Source organism: Astatotilapia calliptera, chromosome 6 (assembly GCF_964374335.1).
Source record: "Astatotilapia calliptera chromosome 6, fAstCal68.1, whole genome shotgun sequence".
NCBI lineage: Eukaryota > Metazoa > Chordata > Actinopteri > Cichliformes > Cichlidae > Astatotilapia > Astatotilapia calliptera.
Window position 1 is genome coordinate 14,265,001 of NC_137427.1, and position 21,680 is coordinate 14,286,680.

Consider the following 21,680-nt stretch of genomic DNA (forward strand, 5'->3'; position numbering starts at 1 on the left):
CCTTAATTTGATGCAGTGTGAAAAAAAATGCACAGAAATCAATTATTTTTCAAGAAATATTAAATAGATTCAACATCTTTCTTCAACAAAATTGCAGACTGCACAGATGGTACCTTCCCAAAGTAAAAAGTACTATAGCTTACTAGGGTATATATTAGACTTAATAGTCACTATATACAGTAATTGACTTCTATTCATTTTACATCAGATTAAAACTTTGGGTGTCAGATAATTATTTATTAAAAGCTCGACATTTTAAATGAGAATAAGAAAGAAAACTATGTCTTTGTGCCCCCTTTTCCCTGTTCATGCCCTATCGGCCCCCCTGGCTAAACTTTGCTAGATCCGCCCCTGCACAGTTACCAGCCGTCAGCTACGTAGAAAAAGATCCTCGAGTAGAAAGAAATATTAAATACATTCTAACAACAGCTTATCAAGCTTAAACGTTCTGCTGTTGTTCAGCCGCTGGTTTCCTCTTTCTGGTGCAAAGTGGGCCAAAAACAAACAAGAGAGACGGACTCGCGACAGAAAAGCCGATCAGCTGATCATTTAAGCAGTTTCACGATTGAAGTAGCAGCCGGAGAGCGAGAGGCAGTCGCTTGTTAAGCTTAACGTGGGAATGCTTTACAAACATTCAGAGATGGACTTACACACTTGCTTTACTTCTCTCGGGGATAACTTTGTCGGAGATGAAATGCCAGGTTGCTAGCGAAGCTCCACATGCTATCCAGACCACCGACAGGTCCGGCATGCCACAGCTGCTCTATCACGTGATGCATACTGCTCCGACTGCTAACGTTCTGAGGTGAGTTACGGGGTGTTGCAAGTTTTGCGAGGTGCTTTCGTGATATTTAATGGATCGGATTACATTTTTTATTTTTCTCCGATATCCGATCCAGTAATTGAGGTTAGTATCGGACCGACACCGATACGTAATATCGGATCGGTCCATCTCTAATATATATATATATATATATATATATATATATATATATATATATATATATAAATTCCTTGCTGACAGTTTAACCAAAAGGCATTTCCAGTGGAAATTGGCCGACATATCCTCAGCATCACCATGTATAATATCCACAAAACTTAAAAAGAGGTTACACGCACACAACATGGTAATATTATGTTGAAGCACAGTGCGTATCACTCCGCGAGGCTCCTGCCTACGATAGCCGTAATGCTCCGACAATCCATCAAGCGGTGCGGCTTCGTAGCTTAGCAAAGTCGTACTAAAACATTTGACAGATTTTCGAGCGCCGTGTACGACATAAAATCGTTTTGAGGTCAGTAAACACAACCAGAATTCATACATAAGGCACACGGGATTATAAGGGGCACTGTCGATTTTCAGAAAAACCAAAGGATTGATTTGAAGTGTGCCGTATTTTCCAAACAACACGGTAATAACGACGGCCCGCCAGCATGCTCTACCAAAAATAGTGCTTTGTTGTGTATCTGACGGACGAAAGCTAAACCAGTTCCATACCACTGAAGTTGCAGCATTTTTACAAACCAGTTCTGGTTCATCTGTTTCATTCAACGATCTGCGTTCGCACTTCTCATTCTCCGTCGCCGCCATGCTTTTTCCGCCATGTACGTATGAAAACAAAAGGCACTGCGCATGTGCGTTTTACCCATATTCTATCGCGATATTTCATTTTCTTATCGTTGCCCAACATTATACCAGTATTACCGTGAACGGTATGATATGGCCCAGCCCTAATACCAGCAATATACCACTGACTAGGTCACTGTTGTGTCTTCTGTTTCGCTCATTTGCTTCCCAAGCTCTGCCATCGTGGGCCGCAGCTGATGACAGTTGTCCCTATTCAATGAGCAGAGGATACAGCAAGCAGAAAACTGCTTTATGTACCACTTTGCTGAGCAGGCTGAGAGACAACATGGAGAGGCAGTTAATATATTATATAAGGCAACAATAATTTTTAACATAGGGTATTTGGCATGTCTTTCATCTGCAGATGAACACCACAGATGTGGCACTGTTTAGCATGCATGTATCTCCTGTCCAGCGCACATGCACGCACACAGCCCACCAACACCACCGCTGCAAATCCCAATGCTAAACGCTGCAATGTATCAGAAACAGCCGATGGGTCTTGGTAATAGCTGGAAGCAAACAGACAAAGTGCCTCATCCAAAACAAGCATTGAATTGTTATGCTTTACAAAGCTGTTCTATTATATTCACTCAATGTTTTTTGCATTCTTGACATTTTCACTGTTGAAAAACATCTCTGTTGTAACAAGAGGGATCTTTGTGCAAGGAAGATTAAAACAAAAAAAATCCTCACTGGTTTGCCAGCCTGCATAATTATCCTTAAAGTGAGAGTCGCACATCTGTTACTGCATCACTACCCCTTCCATTTCCCTTGCCTTTTGTTCTTCATACCAACCCTTCTAGAGCTCTTCCATTAGATAATGCCATTATCACAACAAAACTCATGGCAATTAAATGCAGATTATGCTGTAATTCAGAGCCTGGTGCATTAGTCTGTTCTCCATCATGGAGCTATCTAATACTCTTCTAATGCATTGTGGTAGTAATGTCCTACTCTAATCCTTGGTAATGCTCAGTGCTGCACCTCCCCATGGATTAACCAAACCCTCTCAGTTTTAAAAGCATTCTGATCCGTAACCAAAGTGGCGTGAACCTCTGGAAGGTACACCTTTTATTAAGTTGAATCCATGTCACTGAGAAAATCTGTATTATTCTAATGTGAGTTATTCACCAAGTTGCAGTTCAAAGGAGGTGCGTTCAGGTCAGCTAGAGTTGAAACAGTTCATTGCTGTTGCTCGGTGTCATTATGAGCGGCTGTGGTTGAACAGCATGACATAAAAACCAAGTCTATTTAGCAACCTGTTGTTATTAATACAACAAAACTTGTGCTGAGTTGAAACCTGCTGTGGTCTTTAACCGTCCACAGTTTCAATTGAAAGAAAATTAGAAGGTCAGACAGTCTGATGATGTCAAAAGTATGTACGTGTTACTCTTTATGTCCTAATAATATTTTATTAATCTGAGCCTGCATTAATTTGAGAGATGACACATCTTATTGTCTTTAAGGACAAAATTAAGACCACACCTATCTGAATTTATTGCTGAGATGAATATTTTGAGCAGTAGTGCAACTTTAATGCTTCACTTAATGGTGATAAGAGAGGACCGCAACTAAATCTAATCCAAAATTCAAATATAAACGTATTTATGAGAACACTATTCATCAATCTATACTCTCTATCAACCTAAACTAACACAATTAAAACTAATTTGCCAAATGATCTTCCAGCGAAGAGGAAATCACGAATACTACAATTATCTTAGCTTCTGTGAAATTTGTCCTACATTTTGTAAATTAGAGTCTCTTAAAATCTGTTTTAGTTAACAATTGGTGTGTGTGTGTGTGTGTGTGTGTGTGTGTGTGTGTGTGTGTGTGTGTGTGTGTGTGTGTGTGTGTGTGTGTGTGTTTCTTCCAAAGTAGCACTGGCAGAAAAACACATAGTTATATTCACATCAAGTTTTAATATTTCATGTTTGGAAATAGTGAAACGAAAGGGAAGGCATACTTTGCGTCATCTTTTTTTAAAAAGTCTAGAGTAGAGAAATTGTTCGGAATGACATCACAGAATGTTTGCAAGGAAACATCAAAAGCCATAATGACGATGGTTAAGAGCCACTTAGCCAGAACCATTAGCAAAAGCCTTGTGATGATCGTTGTGCTAGACTCACAAAGCTATGTGGATGAAGCGTATTAACGCAATGACCGGAAGTCTACCAGTTGTTAATAAAAGCTTAACAGCCATTAGTGACTGCAATGTAACATCCTCATGGTCCAGTAGCACACTGGACTTACTAGGTATAGTTCCAGTATGAGGTCATGATACAAGTTTACACTGCATTTCACTAAAGTACAGTGAAGGAACAAATGATTTTTCTGATCTACATATGCATATGTAATTGGATTATTATATATCACTGCGTCAAGTAAACTCACTTAAAATGCAATGCCTCTTTAGGTGGAACAAGTGAAACTGAAAGTATGCTGGCCTGGATGAAGCCATTCCAGGCAAGCTTGTAATGCATATCTTTTCATACCACAGTTATGTCCATTTGCTCATGTATTTCCCTATGGACAGTTAGAGGAGTTTACACCCAATGGAAACGTGCACTCATGCACTCCTCCAAAATCCCAACTGCAGGGTTGAGTTTCGCTTCAGCTCTTTGTACATTATAACTTCGCCCTTCTCTGCAGATGGCTGACGGACCATCAACAGCACAAGCGAGTGACCCACAGACCAGTTGTACCGCACAGTTTGCACACTGCTTCCACTGACAACAGACGCTCTCTGCAGGTAGACGGGCCACCCAAGGACTGCCAGCGAACTGTGACCACACCCTAACTGCTGAACCATAATTTCACCACAAGTAGGATAGAATGAGCACGACTGTCTTTGCTGGTTCATTTAAGAATCTCATCTCTGTGAAGACATAATACAGGCATACACCGTTTATTCAAATATCCTGTTGCATGATGACTTTTTAATAACAGCCCTTCCTTTATTTATTTCTGCTTGTTGCATCCTTTAATATTGCAACAGAAAACAATTTTTTCTTCTGGGTGTTTCCAAGTTGCTTCAATTTTTGACTTTCATCAAAACTTGTAAGGATGATTTTAACTTCGAAGGATAAGTATATAATGTCTCAGCTTTACGTTTAGTGACCCATACGAGTAAAATAAAAAGCCAGAATAGTAGAAAAATCAAAAATAACAAATGATACAATATGTGACATGTAAGAATAAATTATGGAGGAACAATAAAACAGCTACAGACCAAGCAACGTGCTCTTGAAGTGGATTAAGTTGAAAGCCATCACTCACCACATTCAGGAAGCAGATGCTGGCATACAGGCCTACATGACTCTTAACTTAAACCCAAACTGAATGTGCGTGCAAATAATTTCAGGCATCTGGTGATGACTGAGAAGATAGTGCCCAACAAAATTTGTCATCATTGGGATTATTCAGTATTCTGTAATCCATGGGTGAATTCAGTGCAAAGGATTGCAGCGATCTGGTGGTTTTGCTATGTTGTGCAGGGGAAGGGTAGTCGAAAAGCATGGAATCCTGCTAAATCAAGGAAAATAAATGACACAGTCATAATGTCTCATTCACAATCTCCCCCAGGATATGCCAAAGGAAGCTGTTGTTTAAAATCTGTCTGTGCGACTGATTTATTAAGCCTCCATCCTGCTTGCGGTTACTCACTGTTGCATAAGGCTCTGGAGATGTGAGTTTATTTTTTTTTTCACCAACTCAGTAAATAACAATAAAGCAAAGATGCAAAACCTGGCAGAAAAAATAACAGAGTGACTGACAAGCCCACAAACTGTGCTGCAAAATGCATTACAGCTCCGTGTCTCTGCTGCCATCGAGATCAAACTCCGAAGACAAAAGAAGGCGGGAAGATTATAGACTCACAGTCCTAAAATCAAATGTTTCTCCATCATAGTGAGAGGAAAAATGTGAGAGGCTTTACCCACATTGACTCCTTATATTTACACACTGGACTTTCCATATACACACACACCACACCCATTACAAGAAAACAGGAAATCGCTGTTTGTGATTGAATATGTGATATTTTTACAAATGAGCCAGACCTGAAGGCATTCCTTTCTCAGTTGGTCATATTGGAATAATCAATTACCTTTCACAATTTTTCTTATTTATTTTCAAAAGAAAGAGCATTTTCTATTTCAATTTCTTCATTCCCTTATGTCAAACTATGCTTTTGAAGCTGATGGAACGAATTCTATCGGTTAAACTGTAAATTCTTCCCAACTTGCAGTTATAGATCGGCAAAGAAATTAAAACCAGCCCTGATCAATAACCCCTAAGAGTGCCTGGACCTTAGATGTTGACCCCCGAAGATCAGTAGCCTTTGATGTAAAGCAACACACTAAAACTGAGGGTTTTATTTAACTGCAGAAGCCAACTGTGCTAAATGGCAAGGCAGATGATTCAGCTTAAAGTACTGCAGCCTGCAGAGGCCTACTTTGTGTACAGACAGATGTGGGATTTGTGACTTGTTGATATTACAGCATTGATTCAGAAGGACCGAGAAGGACTGTTCCCTGCTGCTCACATCCAGCCTAAAAGTTAATCCCAGTAAGCAGGCACACTTCCTACGAGCAAATGACAGAGCAACAGGTGGTCTCATTCACAAATATAAACGGTCTGTCTGAGTGTTTCATTCAAGTAAAAGCTACAGTTAAGCTCCCATTAAGCACCTATGATACAATTATACCCCTCAGAACTGTAGACCATCTGAAAGTGGCTTTAATCATCTAAATGGACCATTACTTAAGCCATCAGAGGTCTGTTTAATAGGTCAAACTACCGCATAGTGTTGCACTCTCAAAGTATGGATGGATACACTGGATTCGTGCACATTTACTGTTTACATCACTGATGACGAAGGCAGCGAGAGCAACATGCTACAGTGAACACAATACCAGCATCAGTAAATGAAGTCCTTCCAGGAAAGCAAAAAGGGAGTCGTAGTCCTTATTTGTAATGTATAATGGAGTGTAGCTTTCATTGCATGATCTCATAAAGTTCAGAGGACGGTAAGTGCAGAAATATTCTCAGTGTCTTCTATGGTGGATTGCTTCATGCACGATTGCAAAGCAGAGAGTTAAAAATAACACAATTCTGTATTAATTATGGGAACCCTTGTGTTTTTCTTATAATAAACTGAGTCACATGTTTAACGGCTGTTTTTGCAGCTGTCACAAGTTGCACATTACCAAAGACAAGTCTCATAAAACTAGCAATAAATATCAATTATATCCAGCCAAATGAGGGACTCACTCTACAGCTGAGATTCTGAGACTTTGGCTCACCATGCGGTATCTGCATGCTCTCAACTTGAGTCCATTTACGACTGAGCTGCCAAACGCTTCCTCTTGTACGAGATCGAGGTGCCCGAGCAAACAGAGCAGACGCAGTAACACAAAGGTGCTGGCAGTCCATTCTTTTACCTAACTCTACATGGGCATACAAACAAATGTCCGACCATGCAGCAGTACAGACAAACTGAGGCTCAAGGCCAAGTCTGACTCACTCGGTGTTCTAAAGATTGAGTTCGTGCCACTTTTATGAAAATTCATTCAGATTTTTTCTTGCCTAAAACAAAAGCTGAGCAATGTTGATTCTGTTGTAGGCGAGGGCAGATACACTTTTGACAGTTTCAGCTACAAAATGTGTTACTTGCCCCAACATGTGAAATATTATTATTCCAAAGCAACATGAACTACTATAAAGAGCAAATGATCAAGCAGATAAGCTACAATGATTGCGGGTGATGGCAGGTTTTACCAAATTTTATTATTTTTATCCATCATGCACAGTACTCATGTACAGAGCTCAACATGGCAGGGCTCAAAAACACTAGTGGCCTCGACCCTCAGAAAAAAAAAAAAAAAATCACTAAAATCAAACACCCACCCACAATAGATTGCACAAATACATTTACCCACACTTTAATCAATTATACTCATGGCTAACATTGCCTCCACCAGGCACTGAGCAGCCACCCAAGTGCCCGGAAGACATAACCACACCAACCACCAAAATGCTCAACAATCAATAAACATTCAAGAGATCTCATGCAAGTTTATGCTTCCTAATGTGAAAACATTTTTAAGTGCAGAGTACTGAATAAAGTGCAACTGTGCCCAGAAAAGTGTTGGCTATTACCTAAAATAAAATACAATTTACTGCTTTAGTTGCTGAACCAATAACAAAACACCTCATCATTACAACGACATTTTCTGTTACGGATTACAGACATAGCACAATCACAGAACTGACATCACTGATGATCAAAGCTTAGTTAGTGTTACGTTCCCCTGAGGGGTCTAGGCGGTGAGGGGGGAGTAACAAAAAGTGACCGGGTTAGAAAAAGGAGTCAAGGAGGCAAAAGGGTTAAATCAAAGAGTTTTATTAAAGTAGCTCAACTAAAAAAGACGGACAAGCCGCTATCACCATTTAAGAAAACAAACAAAACTCAGGCGTGGTCAATAAAGTAAAACGTAAGCCAAAAAGAAAGAGAGCAGCTCACTAGCTGCAAACCACAATAACACAGCTAATTAGCTGTAACCACTCACAAACACACTCAGCTCACTAGCTGTAACCACACTCATGGCACTCTGGCCCAGAGCTCACCTTTCCCTGGGCTTAAATACTTTTAATTACTGATGTGAGTCAGCTGTGTAACAGGGCAAGGTGGCACCTCAGGCAGAAGAGGTGGTGGGACACGCCCACACAGGCACCTTCAGGAGGAGGCCCTGTTAGGGCCGTAACAGTTAGTATTAGAGGTTGACAGTTAGGGCTAATGGCAGAAAGGTACCTATTCAAATCCAGGATCTGACTCAACATGCAAGAGCACATAACCAGAAAGTCAGCAAAGCTCTGCTATGCCTCGCAGCCATAGCTTCATTCCCAGGTGAACTCTCTCATGACGTAAGCGTGACAGCAGGAACATGGACGTCATCCCACCTGCAATTGCTCAGTCGGTCCCCTTCCTGCCCTCAAATCCCCTTATCAAACTGTGGGACAGATTTGGGCTACATAATGGGCACCAGCATGCAATCAGGAACTGAACAGGGGCCTATTATCTCATGACATGCAGGTGTCAGAGGATGCATTTCTCTCTGTTTAGGAGCTATCCTGTCCAGAAATGATGAGCATTGTTGCAGCAACGTGTACACAAAAATCTCCATGAAAGCCAGGAAGGGAACCTAATCCACTTCAGAGTTGTGAAACACTGCCGCAAGGGAACAACAATCATCAAAACGGTATTTAAAACACTGACATTTTTGACTGAACATCAATGTTGACTTTAAAAGCAATATTTATAATAAATCCGTATTGTAAGCACTGGGATTAACATATTCCAACACAGTCCCTACAGGATGACAAATCTGACAAACATTACCTTATTCAGCACCAAACACATTAGAACTATGCAGCACAACACAGCATTTCCCCCAAATGCATAATGGGAATTAAGGTGATAAATAATGCAGGCTGTCATGATGGATTAGTCTAATCTTAATGCAGCTGCTCTGAATTGATTGTGAAAAAAAAAAAAAAAAAAACAGGAAGCGAGGTGAGAGGCTTTCAGGGAAATCTAAATTACCCAAACATTCACAAGCCAGCAGCTCCACTTGACCATTTAGAGCATCACTAAAACTGTATTCAATTCTGTCTTAAAGACAAATATATAGTGTGTATATCTGAAGCGCCCTTTATTCACATTTAAGCTTCTCCAATACACTTGCTAAGGTTTTTCAACACTGAATTCGACTTATCCCATTATTCAAAACATTTCTAATAGACAGGCGGGCATTTGACTAAAAGGTTTACAAGACCGCAGACTTTAATCAAGATCCTCTGGGTTTCTCACAATTTGATAAGATGCTGTAAATGTGATTTATTGATTTATAAGCTTCTGACACAATGAGCACAGTGTAAAATGCTATTAACTTTGTGCACATTGTGACTTTTTCTCTTTGGCGCAGGTATTGGGTTAAGTGTCCATTTCATGGGTAAATTACAGTTTTTGGAGCACTACACCAGAGCAAATTTTCCCTTGGTTTAATACCCCTCTCCATAGGCTCACGGTAGGCAAATACCTCTTGAAACTGACACAATCAAACCATAAATTAAGCATTAGACATCTGGGACAGGTTCCAGCCTCTCTGTAGCCCTGAATTGGAGGTGCAGTTAAGAAGACAGATGATGGACTTAGGTACATAGCGTTAACTTTAATTTAACACCTTATTTTTACTGCCTGCTGCTCCTGTTTGTCCAGCACATTGCCTGTGATTCCAGCAAAGGCTGGAATGACTGCAGGGAGCAAGACCAAAAAGTGTGGCTTTTACATATTTTCTTGGGAGTTACATGCATCTGAGTGTTTTCATCGCTTTTTATTTTTCATATGCCACTAGCTGCAACCAGTGCAATGATGTCATGCCCAGGAGTGTATTTTCTCGTGTTTGACATGAGTGATTGCATCTGTTGACTTTCTTCCAAAATGAGGGTTAATTCGGTACCTCATTGACTCCAGTCTAATTTCAATTGAAGCAACGGAGCAGACAACTTAAATCACCGTGACATGATCTTACAAGAAAAGGTTTTCAGCCTTTTACACATGAGTCGAGCATGACTCCTCCTGGGTAATTACTGGAATTTCTTATCATGGCAACTGTCAAAAAAGAAATATCACTCCCTGCATCCCTCGACATGCACCAGGTTAAATTATACAGATATCATTCCTTATGTTGGACCTCTTGGCCTCATCAGTATTGGTGAAGGGATTTTACTGGTTGATACCAAGTGGCAACTGCTGAAAAATAAACTTAACAAGGAGATGTGCAAAAAAACTGCAAGAGCTCACTCGATGCTGGCTCCACAAGCAAGTCGATCCTCATAGATCCCCATGTTAACATGTCCAACCTTACAGGGTCAAAAAGCATGTTTGCATCAAAATGGTTTTGGTCTCTGTGGATTTTTCCCCCCTTCATAAGAACTCTGTGGAAGGTTTGATTGTTTAACTCAATTTGTGTACTGTTGGTGCTCCAAGCTTTCATCCAAACATAGGTCGAAAAAGCTAACCTGCACTGAGTTGCATTAAGTCTTTTAAATACAGTCTACGGTTGATATTGCGCTTGTTTTATCGAGATACATGCTTCCTATTCGCAAGTGGCTCTGGTCAAAAGCCAGATCTGCAGCTAATAGTGTAGATTTAAGATCTGGAACTTTTAACAGAATGCATTTTGTCTACTTTTGTATATTTTTACATTTTTGATTAATCTAAGTATAGACACCACACAAAACAATAAAACATATTTCATATGATTCACGTCTTTGCTCTGCATCCAGCAAATTAAGACTACATCTGCTACAGCTTAGCAGATGTAGTCTTTCATTTGTTGAAGCTTACCAATTTACTGCAGTCTCCCTCCTTTCTAGTTATTTTTAACCATAATTGATCGACTAGTGTGGCTCAGTCTTACACAGGTTTAAGTACTCGCTTGTAGGTTCTTATAGCATATAATGATTCTTATGCATATAATGATTCTTATGCATATAATGATTCTTATGCATAAGTTTAATACGGAAGATCTGTAATCAGTCATCTGCCTGCTTGGCTGTTCACTGCATCACTACCACTTTCCCACGCTGTCTGTTTCAACACTGACATCGTTACTGTAGTCCAATCATCTGCTCGCCCGCCCTCTTTGAGCCAATCAGCCTCCACTCTGCATTCATTCTGTGCTCTCCATCATTCTCCCTTTCAAAATCTCATTCCTGCAACACACCACCTTGCCATCTCCACCTCACCAAGGCACCTAGAGCTCCATCCAAGCCTCACTCTTCATGTTCACCACCACCAACATCTAGATTCCAGGGAGACCTGTCCTAAATCCTATCACAGCTGGAAGTTCGTTCTGCCATGACGGGTCATTGACGTTTAATTGCCTCATAATTAACAGATTAATTTCTCAGTCTCACGTTCAGTTCTTCCAAATGATCTCTCCTTATTGAACTGTTTGTGAATTCTCTAACAGATAGAAATAATCAACAACTTGAAACTATTCAAAATAGTAAATCTCCTGTAATGAAGGAACATTTGTGCTTGTGTTTGTTTTATTTTGAGCAAACACGCAGAAACTGAAAAAGAAAAAAACAAAACAAAAAAAAACACACTGCCACAATGACCCAAGTTTGCATAAGAACAATATCCTGAGTGAAATCATTAGGTTGATAACATCTGCACAACATGTGTGCATTCCTAGTTAAAGCCCTTATGTAATCCAAAAAGATATCAAAAGAACAAGCATCCTATAAACAGATCCAATGCTTTGCATAGCACTGTATATCTTCAGGGGACCAAGGAACAACTCTAAATATAGCCAAACCTGAACTCTGCCCTTTCCCTCTGCATCTCATAGACAGATGCACACACACACACACACACACATATGCCACGCTGCCTCTGCTCTGCTCTGCTCTGCTCAAAGGATCTCTGAATCTTGTATTTTTCTCTATCTCTAACTCTGGGCCAAAATAGTATCAAGGTTGCAGTTAGGACATCCTATTCCTGACAGCACAAACGTGCAGTGTATCAAACAAACACCCTTCAATAACCAGAAACTGAATATTTCCCCTGTTTGCCAGGAGGAGATAAAAGAAATGGATATGCGAGAGTGCGTTTGTGCTGAAAGAAATGAAGAAAGGCAGTGTCCTTAAAGGAGAAACCCCAGGGCCTGGGTCAGGACACAGGGTGAAATATAGGGCAGCTTTGTGACAGAGGGCAAACAGAGAAACCAGCAAACGGGTAGAAAGACGAGAGACGACGAGAAAGAAACAAAGAAAGCTGGCGGTGTTTTGCTACAGATAATTCATCAAAGCTGTAAGCAATTGATCTGCCTCTTTGTTCTAAGTATACCGCTGCTTTAGAGGACAGGAAAAAATCAGAGAGATGAAGGTGCAAACAAAGGCACGACCACTATGGCAGCGGAGATAAAGCAACAGATGTTGCAGAGTGGTCTGTGTGTCCAAAGCCCTGACTGAAACTGATGCTACATAAGAAACTCGACACCACGAGGGTTTCGTGGCTCATCATCATCAGGACCAAAATGATCTTCAGATCTTTAATGGTTAGAATTAGAAAATAATGCCCGCGCTCTGTGTTTTTCTTTCTGTCTTGCTCCATATTTATTAGCTTTTTTTTTAGATTAAAAAAAAAGGTGCTTGGGGAAAACTGGAGGAGAAAACTGCAATAACTACTAATTTTGTCATTAAAATTATTAATTTATTTTTCCATGCCCACAATCTGAAGAGGCACTTACCAGGAGGTCCATGGATTAGTATTTCAAGGGACACTCAGTGAGGATTTTAAACCCTTGGTAATTTCTACTCATTGCTTTTACAAGACTAAATTATTATAATTGCATTGCATTTAAGAGACCAAGCTGAGCACAGTGCTCGCAAAAAAATAAGCTGTTTCACTTCTGCATATTAAATAAATGACTGGTGTGGATTTTTAGAGATTATATTATATTTGTAATATCTTGTGCCTCTGGCTTCACTATTATACAGCAGACATCCCTGTTTTTAAAATCATTTAGCTGCAAAGAGCATTACTCACCTAGGCATGCATTAGTGTTCAGACCACCTGAGGTTAAGATTGTAATAAACTCTCATACCATTCATGAAAAAAGATGGAGTTTATTACAGGCCCCCCTGGAGAAGTAAAAGCACGAGCCAATGCATTCCTCTCACTACGAAGCCCTAATCTGCCACTCAACAGAAATGGCACCCTTAAATGCTGGCTTCCTGCTCTTAATGCCTGTGCTTTTATGTCCATGTTGGACAATTTGCCATCATTAGCCAACACTTGCAGTATATAATCGAAAGTGTTGGCTACCCAGCAATATATAATGAATCCGAGAGAAGGGTTTAAATAAGTTATCTGCACACACTCTGCCTTTTCTTTTGAACACTGACACTAATACTGATGCTGGAATCTCTGTACTAAATGATATAGGAGCAGAAAACAACTAAGAAATGTGCTGTTTGAGCAGCTGAGCATAAGAATACATGCACCAAGCATCCTGAAAGGAGCCCGTGGACTTTCCACGGACTGTCAACACCTTATTAGGATGACGCTGGGTGTGGACAAGGATATTCTAAATAAACAGTGAGCAGCCCAAGACTAACAAAGTGACTGCACATCAACGCAGTTACAGAAATGAAGACGTTTGCAAACTTTATGATCTTTCTTTATCTATCAAAGCGAGATCCAACACTTCACCATCAAAGAAGCAACAAGGCTGATTAACGTAATCCCTGCAATAAGTAATCTCATTTTATAAATGCACGTATGGCTGCGCGTTGTGCACTGCTTCCTCTTAGGAATGTGGGTTTCTCTGCAACAGGCATGTCAAACTCATTCTACACTGTGGGCCACATACACATACACATGACTTTAAAACAATGAAAATACAGTGAAAAAAATCAAAGTCTATCCCCCTCCTTTATATTTTCCAAAGGTGTCCAGTGGGCCAGACTGGAGTCCTCTGCTGGCCAATTCTGGCCCCAGGGCCATATGTTTAACACCCCTGCTCTACAACAGCACACCAGAGGGTGATTCCCGTAGTGCAATACCGAGCCTGGCTTAAAATTTAATTGTATAATAAAAAAAAAAAGCCGACCTCACAGGTCATCTTCAAGAAACCATTATGTGAGAACATATCCATCAGCTGCCTCAGCACTCCAGAAATCATCTGCATTACGACCAGTGTGGGAAGATGAAAACAAGACAGCCATCACTACATCACAGGAATACCCTGCGTGAATAACAAGGAGACCTCCTGGTTTTCAGTTAATCTTTCTTTTTCGCTCTGCCTTCTACTCAACCGACGTTTTAGTTGTTGCTCAGCTGTAGCTTCAAACAGCCCTGTTTATATTAAAGCCAGTACAGACAGGAAGTTTACGCGTATTATTCAATTGATTTTGCATTTGCTGCCATTTTACACAAAGGCCAGGAAAGAACATCAATTTTTGAGCACATGTTTTTGAGATCTGAGTAACAATTTCCTGCTTCATATCTGTCAAAGCGGACAAAACCAAGCATTAGCAGCACTAGATGGACTCAAAAGCTTGTTATTAATAAAAATCTAAAATAGGATCGATACTGTGAGACTGTTATGGCTTTGTGTTTCGGCTTACACTGGCAGGGAGTAATGGCCTTATAATTCCATCGACACCTTCCTTTGAAATCTCCACTAGAGGCAGAACTTTGAAATGGCACTGTTTGATTTCATAAAGTGTCACACAGGTGCCCTTGAAGAAAGCACCTGTTCCCCAAATACTTAGGAGGATTTTTCTACAGCTCAGTATAACTAAGCAAAATAGCAAACCATCAGATTAAACCTTGGCAAATCAAGAGGTGAAAATAATAAATCCTGAAAATAATCCTCCAAAAAAACCTCAAGTTTCAAGATTTCCAGAGACAGTGTGAGGTTAACAAGGTCTGAACAGTAAATGAGCTGAGTGACACGAGTACGAACGGCCTGATGGCATTACAGCGTCGTCTAAATAGTGATTTGAGCTGCGCTGCTGCACAACGACAGCAGGCCAGGAGCTTGAAATAAGACTCCGCAGGAAAAGTAGCCAGAAGACGACAGACAGATTGTTCACAATGCAGATACCATCTAGAAAGGTGGTTACTGATAGGCTTGTTTGTTTCCACAACATTAACTTTCCTTCAGTATTTTATTTCAAGTGTCACATTGAGAGATCTGATTTTTCTTCTTTACACGTGTGACCACAGACATTCGTGTTCAGAATAAACTGTGTTGTTTTGTATGAAGTCAAACATGTTAATAGCTTCCCTTGAGTATTATTTCCACACGCTGAAGTTTAACATGTGGCATCATTAGGACGAATTAACAAACAGACACTCACTGGATAGTTCGCACTCTGCAACTGTAGTAGTCGTCAACCCCTTTCTGAACTCAGAGGTGCTTTAATTCTTCATGGCACAGATTCAACAAGGTGCTGGAAAACATTCTTCATATATTTTGGCCCATACTCACATGATTACATCACAAAGCCGCTGCAAATTTGCCAGCTGCACATCCATGATGGCAACCTGCCACATGCCAAGGGTGCTCTGATGTTCTGAGATGTTCTGAGTGACGACTACGGAGGATCGTTTGTTGTGCTCAAAGCAACTGATCAGACTAGGCAACGTTTTTCCAAACTTCTATTGCTCATTTTTGGTGAATTTCCTCAGTTTCCTGTTGTTAGCTGATGGGAGTGGCACCTGCTGTGTTTGTCTACAGCTGTACCAAAACTACTAGATTCAACATGCTGTACATTCAGAGATACTCTTCTGCATACCTTGATTGTAAAGAGTGATTATGTGAGTTACTATCGCTGTCCGTTCAGCAGTCTGGGCATTTTTCTTTGACTTCAGATATCAACAAGGAATTTGCACCCAGAGATTTGACACTCAGTGGATGTTTTCTCTCTTTCGGACCATCTGGAGATGGTTGTGCAGGAAAATCTCAGCAGATCAGCAGTTTCTGACACCAATAAGCACAAAACATTCAAAGTCACCCTTTTTCCCATTTTGATGCTCAATTTAAACTTTAGCAGATCATCCTGACCACAACTACACAGCTAGGTGCACTGAGTTGCTGCCATGCGATTGGTTGATTAGACGTTGGCTTTCAGAATCAGTTGAACGGGGCCCCAGTTTAGCTCAGTGGGTGAGTAGGCGACCATATGCCACATGACCAGAGTGCAGCAGCCTGGGTTTGAGACTGACCTGCTGCCATTTGCTGTGTGTCTTCCCCTTTTTCCTGCCTATCTTAACTGCTCCACTCTTGAAGAGGTACACCTTATAAACTGTCCAGTGAGTGTATACTAATAGTAAACCTGCCAATTATTTTTGTACCTAATAAATTTATCAATAAAAAGCACAATTCCAAAGCCCAAGCTGGGATGCTCATTAATCATTATTGTAAACGGCTTTTGCAGTAATCAAATTGATTCATGTATATTTGTCAGTGTTTAGTTCAGAGACACCAACTGACCAAACTGTTATGAGCTCTATCTTTTAATCTTAAAATGTTAAAAAAAAAAAAAAGGAATACATGCAAAAATAAACATATTCACTGAGCTTAAATATATGACGCAAAATCTCAACACATAAACTACACTTGATGATGTAATACAGTGGAGCCCGGCCTATTCTTAGCAAAGGGACATTTACTCAGTTGAAAATTAAATGTCACTCTTGTTATAGAAATGCCACTCTCCAGTTCATCATTTTGTCATCTTCAAGTAGTCAGCGAGAGGCTCGCTGCCCCTGCTGGAGGACTTGACCCCCATTTTACAGAAGCTTAAGTTTAATATTTGATGGCTAAGCAGATGTTAGAAAGTAGGGACCTTTCTCTCTTTGACTGGCTGCAGCGTAACCAATCACCTCCGTCTTGATGAGACGGACTCATAATTTATTTAAAAGGTCCACACTTGGATTTATGATAGAATAACAAAGGTGCGGCCAGTGTTGAGCGGGGAAGAGAAAAGCTGCAGCGCATCATTTGTGCTCGTGTTTCGTGAGTGTACGCGATGGCCTTCCACCCCTGAGTTTATCATCGCCTGCATCAGAAGCTGCGACAGTAACAATGAGGCAGGAGGAAAATGGCAACTTGCTGTGAAAGCAGAGGAGGGGGCTCGCGGACACGCTGACGATAATGTCAGGTTATGCAAAAACATGTTAGGCTATCAACACTCTGACACCTTAGAGTGACTCATTACCGAGCCTGTTCTCAAGTAGGAGCAAAGCTTGAGAACAGGCAACATCTCACTTGTGTGAGAGGCGATCACATAGAAGAGTGGGTGTGAGGTTGCTGGCAGCCGTGCCCACGGGTCAAACATGGTTTTCCATGTAGACACGGGCTAATACGCATGTTCCTATGCGCAAACGTTAACCAGACATACCATACGCCCTTAACGGCACTATGAACCATCTACATTTATAAGTAAGATGAGCTGTGATTCACTTAAAACCCCTGTGTGTCTCATTCTCCCTGACACTCTCAGGAGAGTAGTCTATGAATCATTGAGATTAAACACTCGATGTGACAAAGTGTTTATCTTTAAGTTTCCCACTGAAAGAGCGTCTTCTGTCTCCGTGAACGACGCACATCCTGCAGTTAGTTCATGAATAGTTGGTGGTTTTGATGCAGTAATTTAGCAATGCAACAACAAAGGCTGCACAGACAAAAACTGCAACCAAGCAAATGCATCAGCAAAGCAACGCAGACAAAATCCACCTGCGCTGCATCTCGGTCGCAGACGCCGATTATAAATTAGCACCGTGCGATATCGAAAACAACATGTGATGTGTTGTTTTCATTTTTTGAACAAAAAAATCAATCTAAAAAAAGCTGATAAAGGCATCTACCTATATCTAGTCTAAAGCCTCTGTTTTATTTGAACCATCCTTTCTCGAATGCTAAGGTTTTACAATTGTTTCAACACAACAAACACTGGAGAAGAAGCCCTTCTGAGCCTCAGACTAGAAGACTGACATTATTACTCCCTTCTTCAGGAATGAGGCTATTTTCTCCTCCAACACCACTCTCTCTGTGGCAGTGGGGGGAGCACAGTACGCAGAATGCCATTAAAACATGAAAGCTCATGGCACGACTGTAATGGAAACCCTTCCTCAGTGTTTTGTCTAATCTGGGCGGGAGAAGGCAGCAGAGATACACACACTCTGGTTAGTGATCTGTCAGTGGGAGAGCAAGGAAGGCCCACAGCCCCGGCCCTCTCACTGCTGCGAGGTGGCCTAAGTGTAAAAAGACAGAGTCTGACCTGCTAGGACGATTCGCTCACTTCTCCAACTAGATCTCGTTGGACATCATCTGTCCTGCTACCCGGGCAATTACAGCCAAACTAATGCTTTGGCAAGTCCACAGATTTTCCAAATTAGATGAGGAATTCAGAGACTATGTGCTTGCTAAAGCTAAAAACAGCAGTTAACAAGAAAACTGTCCACATTTTTCCCACTTTGCATCTCCTCCCTATCCCTGTCCACTCTCTTTCACTTTCTGTTTCCCTAACCTGCTTTACACGTCATTGTTTAGATTCTGTTTTAAGATAGCACATTTACTGCTCAGCACACTTTGTTTACTCCAATTTCCCTACTTCTGATTAGGGCTGCCACGATTAGTCGACTAGTCACGATTATGTCGACTATCAAAATCGTCGACGACTGATTTCATAGTCGACGCGTCGTTTGAAGCTTTGTAAGATCACAAAAGACGCAGGAATAAGTAGTAGGATTTAAGAGTGTAATAACGGACTGAAACAGAAGATGGCAGCACTGCATGTACAAGGATGCCAGCTGCCGTTAAACCCCGAAGAAGAAGAAGCTGTGTCCCAGAATTCATAGCGCAGCCCAGCTCAGTTTCCAACAATGGCAGCAGCTAGTTAGTTTTAATATTACTCTTATTATTCGTTCTGGGTCACAAAATAAACGTTTAACATATTTCAGGCGAGAATGTAGCTGTGTAAACCTCAAATATCTGCTCAGCTTATCAAGACACCACATATTTTCAAAAGCGCTCCGACGTTGTCGGAGACGTCTGTTACCCACTAGCTCGATAGCTAGCCGGGGGCAAGGCTAACTGGAGCCGTGAGAACACCGGACTCCCGGCTAATAGTTTTCAAACCCACCGCCGTCTTTCTCTCTCAGGTTAAACATGACATATGAGTCACTTAGATAACTTAAAATGTTATTGTTTGGCTTTTTTTAGTATTTTATTTGTTCCTGAGTAAATCGGTTTGGCTGAGACTAAAGTTATAGTTTTTACACAGCTGAATAAACGTCAAGCAGACAGCTGATTATCAGAAGTGTGAGATGCTCGAGAATTTACTCCGGTGTCCTGTTATATTTTAGATAGCAAGGAGATTATTAAACTTCACCGAAACAATCTGCAAATTTCAATAAAATTTAATAAACTATCATCTTGTCTTTATTTTTAGTTAGCACATACCTGAAACACTTAAAGCTGTAAGCTAATGATAGTTATATAAGAGCAGATGCTGCTGGTGCAATAAGCTGTACGTTTTACGTCCAGTGGATGATGATCTGATTAGTTGACTAATCGCAAAAATAATCGGTGACTAGTCGACTATCAAAATAATCGTTTGTGGCAGCCCTACTTCTAATAAGCCTGTTTTTATAGGATGAAGTTTCATTTAACTTGATAATAATAAGTCTTTAAATGTCACACCAAACTTCAGTCATTACTTTGATTACTTTAAACTCGACGGATACACCTGGTGCCACAGGTATCAAAAGCATGGCTATCAAACAGCAAAACACTGCTTTTATCTAAAGCTTCCAAATATATAAAACAGCAGAATAAGCAGTAATTGCATTCACAGGCATTCAGTCATTTTCTCTTGTAGTTGCACGTATGAGATGGAGCTAGTGCAGCAAAATGCATGGAAAAGTGACAAAAATGTATCAACCCTAAATGTGATGATTCGAGAAACAGCATCAGAATAAATTAATTGCAGACTTGACAGACAAAGAACACCATTTTTTTTCTACAGAATGACAAAATAGTCCTAAATCAAAGTTTAACATGTACATGTCTCTCTTACACACACATTTTAATTGAAGGCCTCACACATGAATAAGTTTTGCTTTTTACCTTGGCACTGGAATCCTTGTTTTCCAAACCCCCTGTGAAAAGAAAGAAGGACGGATTGAACAGTTGCTCGTGCTCACACTCTTTCAAACACGTGTGCACAGTAAATTCATTCATTCACCTGCACGCACACGTACTGTACACGCATTCATTCAATCCAGGGACCCACGTGTCTCATGTTTTCCATGACTATTAAGGAAGAGCATTGCACAGTTCTTGGGATTTCATGTTTTCCTGAAAGCATTCATTGCCTATTAAGAAGTATTTCTCTGTCTATGGTGTGGATAAGCTTGAGTGACCTTGAGGAGCCCTGACCTCAACCCAATCCAGCACCTTTCAAACAAACTGAAAGGCCAACTGCAACTGAACTGAGGCTCTTGTGGCTGAATTGGAGTGAATCACAGTCCTCTAGAATCACGCCGGTGTAATGGTTAGGTGTGCAGATCCTTTGTGCCCATACTGAGTTTGTTCTTCTGCTGACATGTTCTGTGGTTAATCACAATGTCATTACAGAAATCCTCATCAATCAAAGCCCTCACAGGGAAGCTTTGACCTCATAAAGAAAAGCAACAAGCTGTTTGCCTTAATAATTATGGTTATGTGGAGCTTGTGCTTTGCACTAAGGAGTGGCGCTTGGTTGAACATAGGTCATTGTGTAAAGCTGTCAGTGCTATACTAGCTTTACACAGAAAAAAAGGTCTTGGAAGACACACCCACTAACAAGAGAGGAGCAGTTTAACTCTGCAAAGCTGTCTGCAAGTTTCCTCCTCTTACATTTAAGATACGGCATAAAATGTGAAAACGAACGCTTTTTAGGACAGTAACATAATGCAATTAAAGACCTGCTGCACAGACTGGAACCGCCTAGTGTATATAGATGGAATCAGACAATTTACAGCATTTGGAAACTTGTGTTTCGTCATGTTATCCAAATGCATTTCTCCTCATGAGCCACAAATTAAGAAAACACAAATGCAACAGAGAGATAATAATCTGTGCCTCTACACCAGTGTGTTTCAGCAAAACAGGACATGCATAAATCAGTCTACGTAGAGTAGATGAAGTGCTTTTCCATACTGGCTCACTCTGGCAATTAATTGCAGGTCTCAGAACCAGCGTTTGAGCTGCTTCAAGTTAAAAAAAATCCCTAGCAGCTTAAAATTGAAAATTCGAACAGGCCAACTACAGTGGGTGCCAGGAAGGGGGAACCTGTTACTCATCAGAGCACTTCAAACAGGTCCAGTCTTGGCTGGTACAGCAGCAATGGGAAGCTTTTGGCACAGTTTTCATTGAAGTTGTTTCTGCCTTGCAGGAATGTGCTGCAGCTTTGACGT

General features: G+C 40.7%; 1 protein-coding gene across 2 annotated transcripts in view; it reads right to left on the bottom strand.

The window, feature by feature from the left end:
- prkcaa (protein kinase C, alpha, a) overlaps nucleotides 1-21,680 on the bottom strand; it is a 139,066-nt gene that overhangs the window by 116,557 nt on the left and 829 nt on the right. For both annotated transcript variants that reach the window (XM_080302794.1, XM_026170434.2), the window contains one exon: nucleotides 20,350-20,381. In XM_080302794.1, coding sequence (XP_080158920.1) covers nucleotides 20,350-20,381 — 32 coding nt within the window. The remainder of the gene's footprint in view (nucleotides 1-20,349; nucleotides 20,382-21,680) is intronic.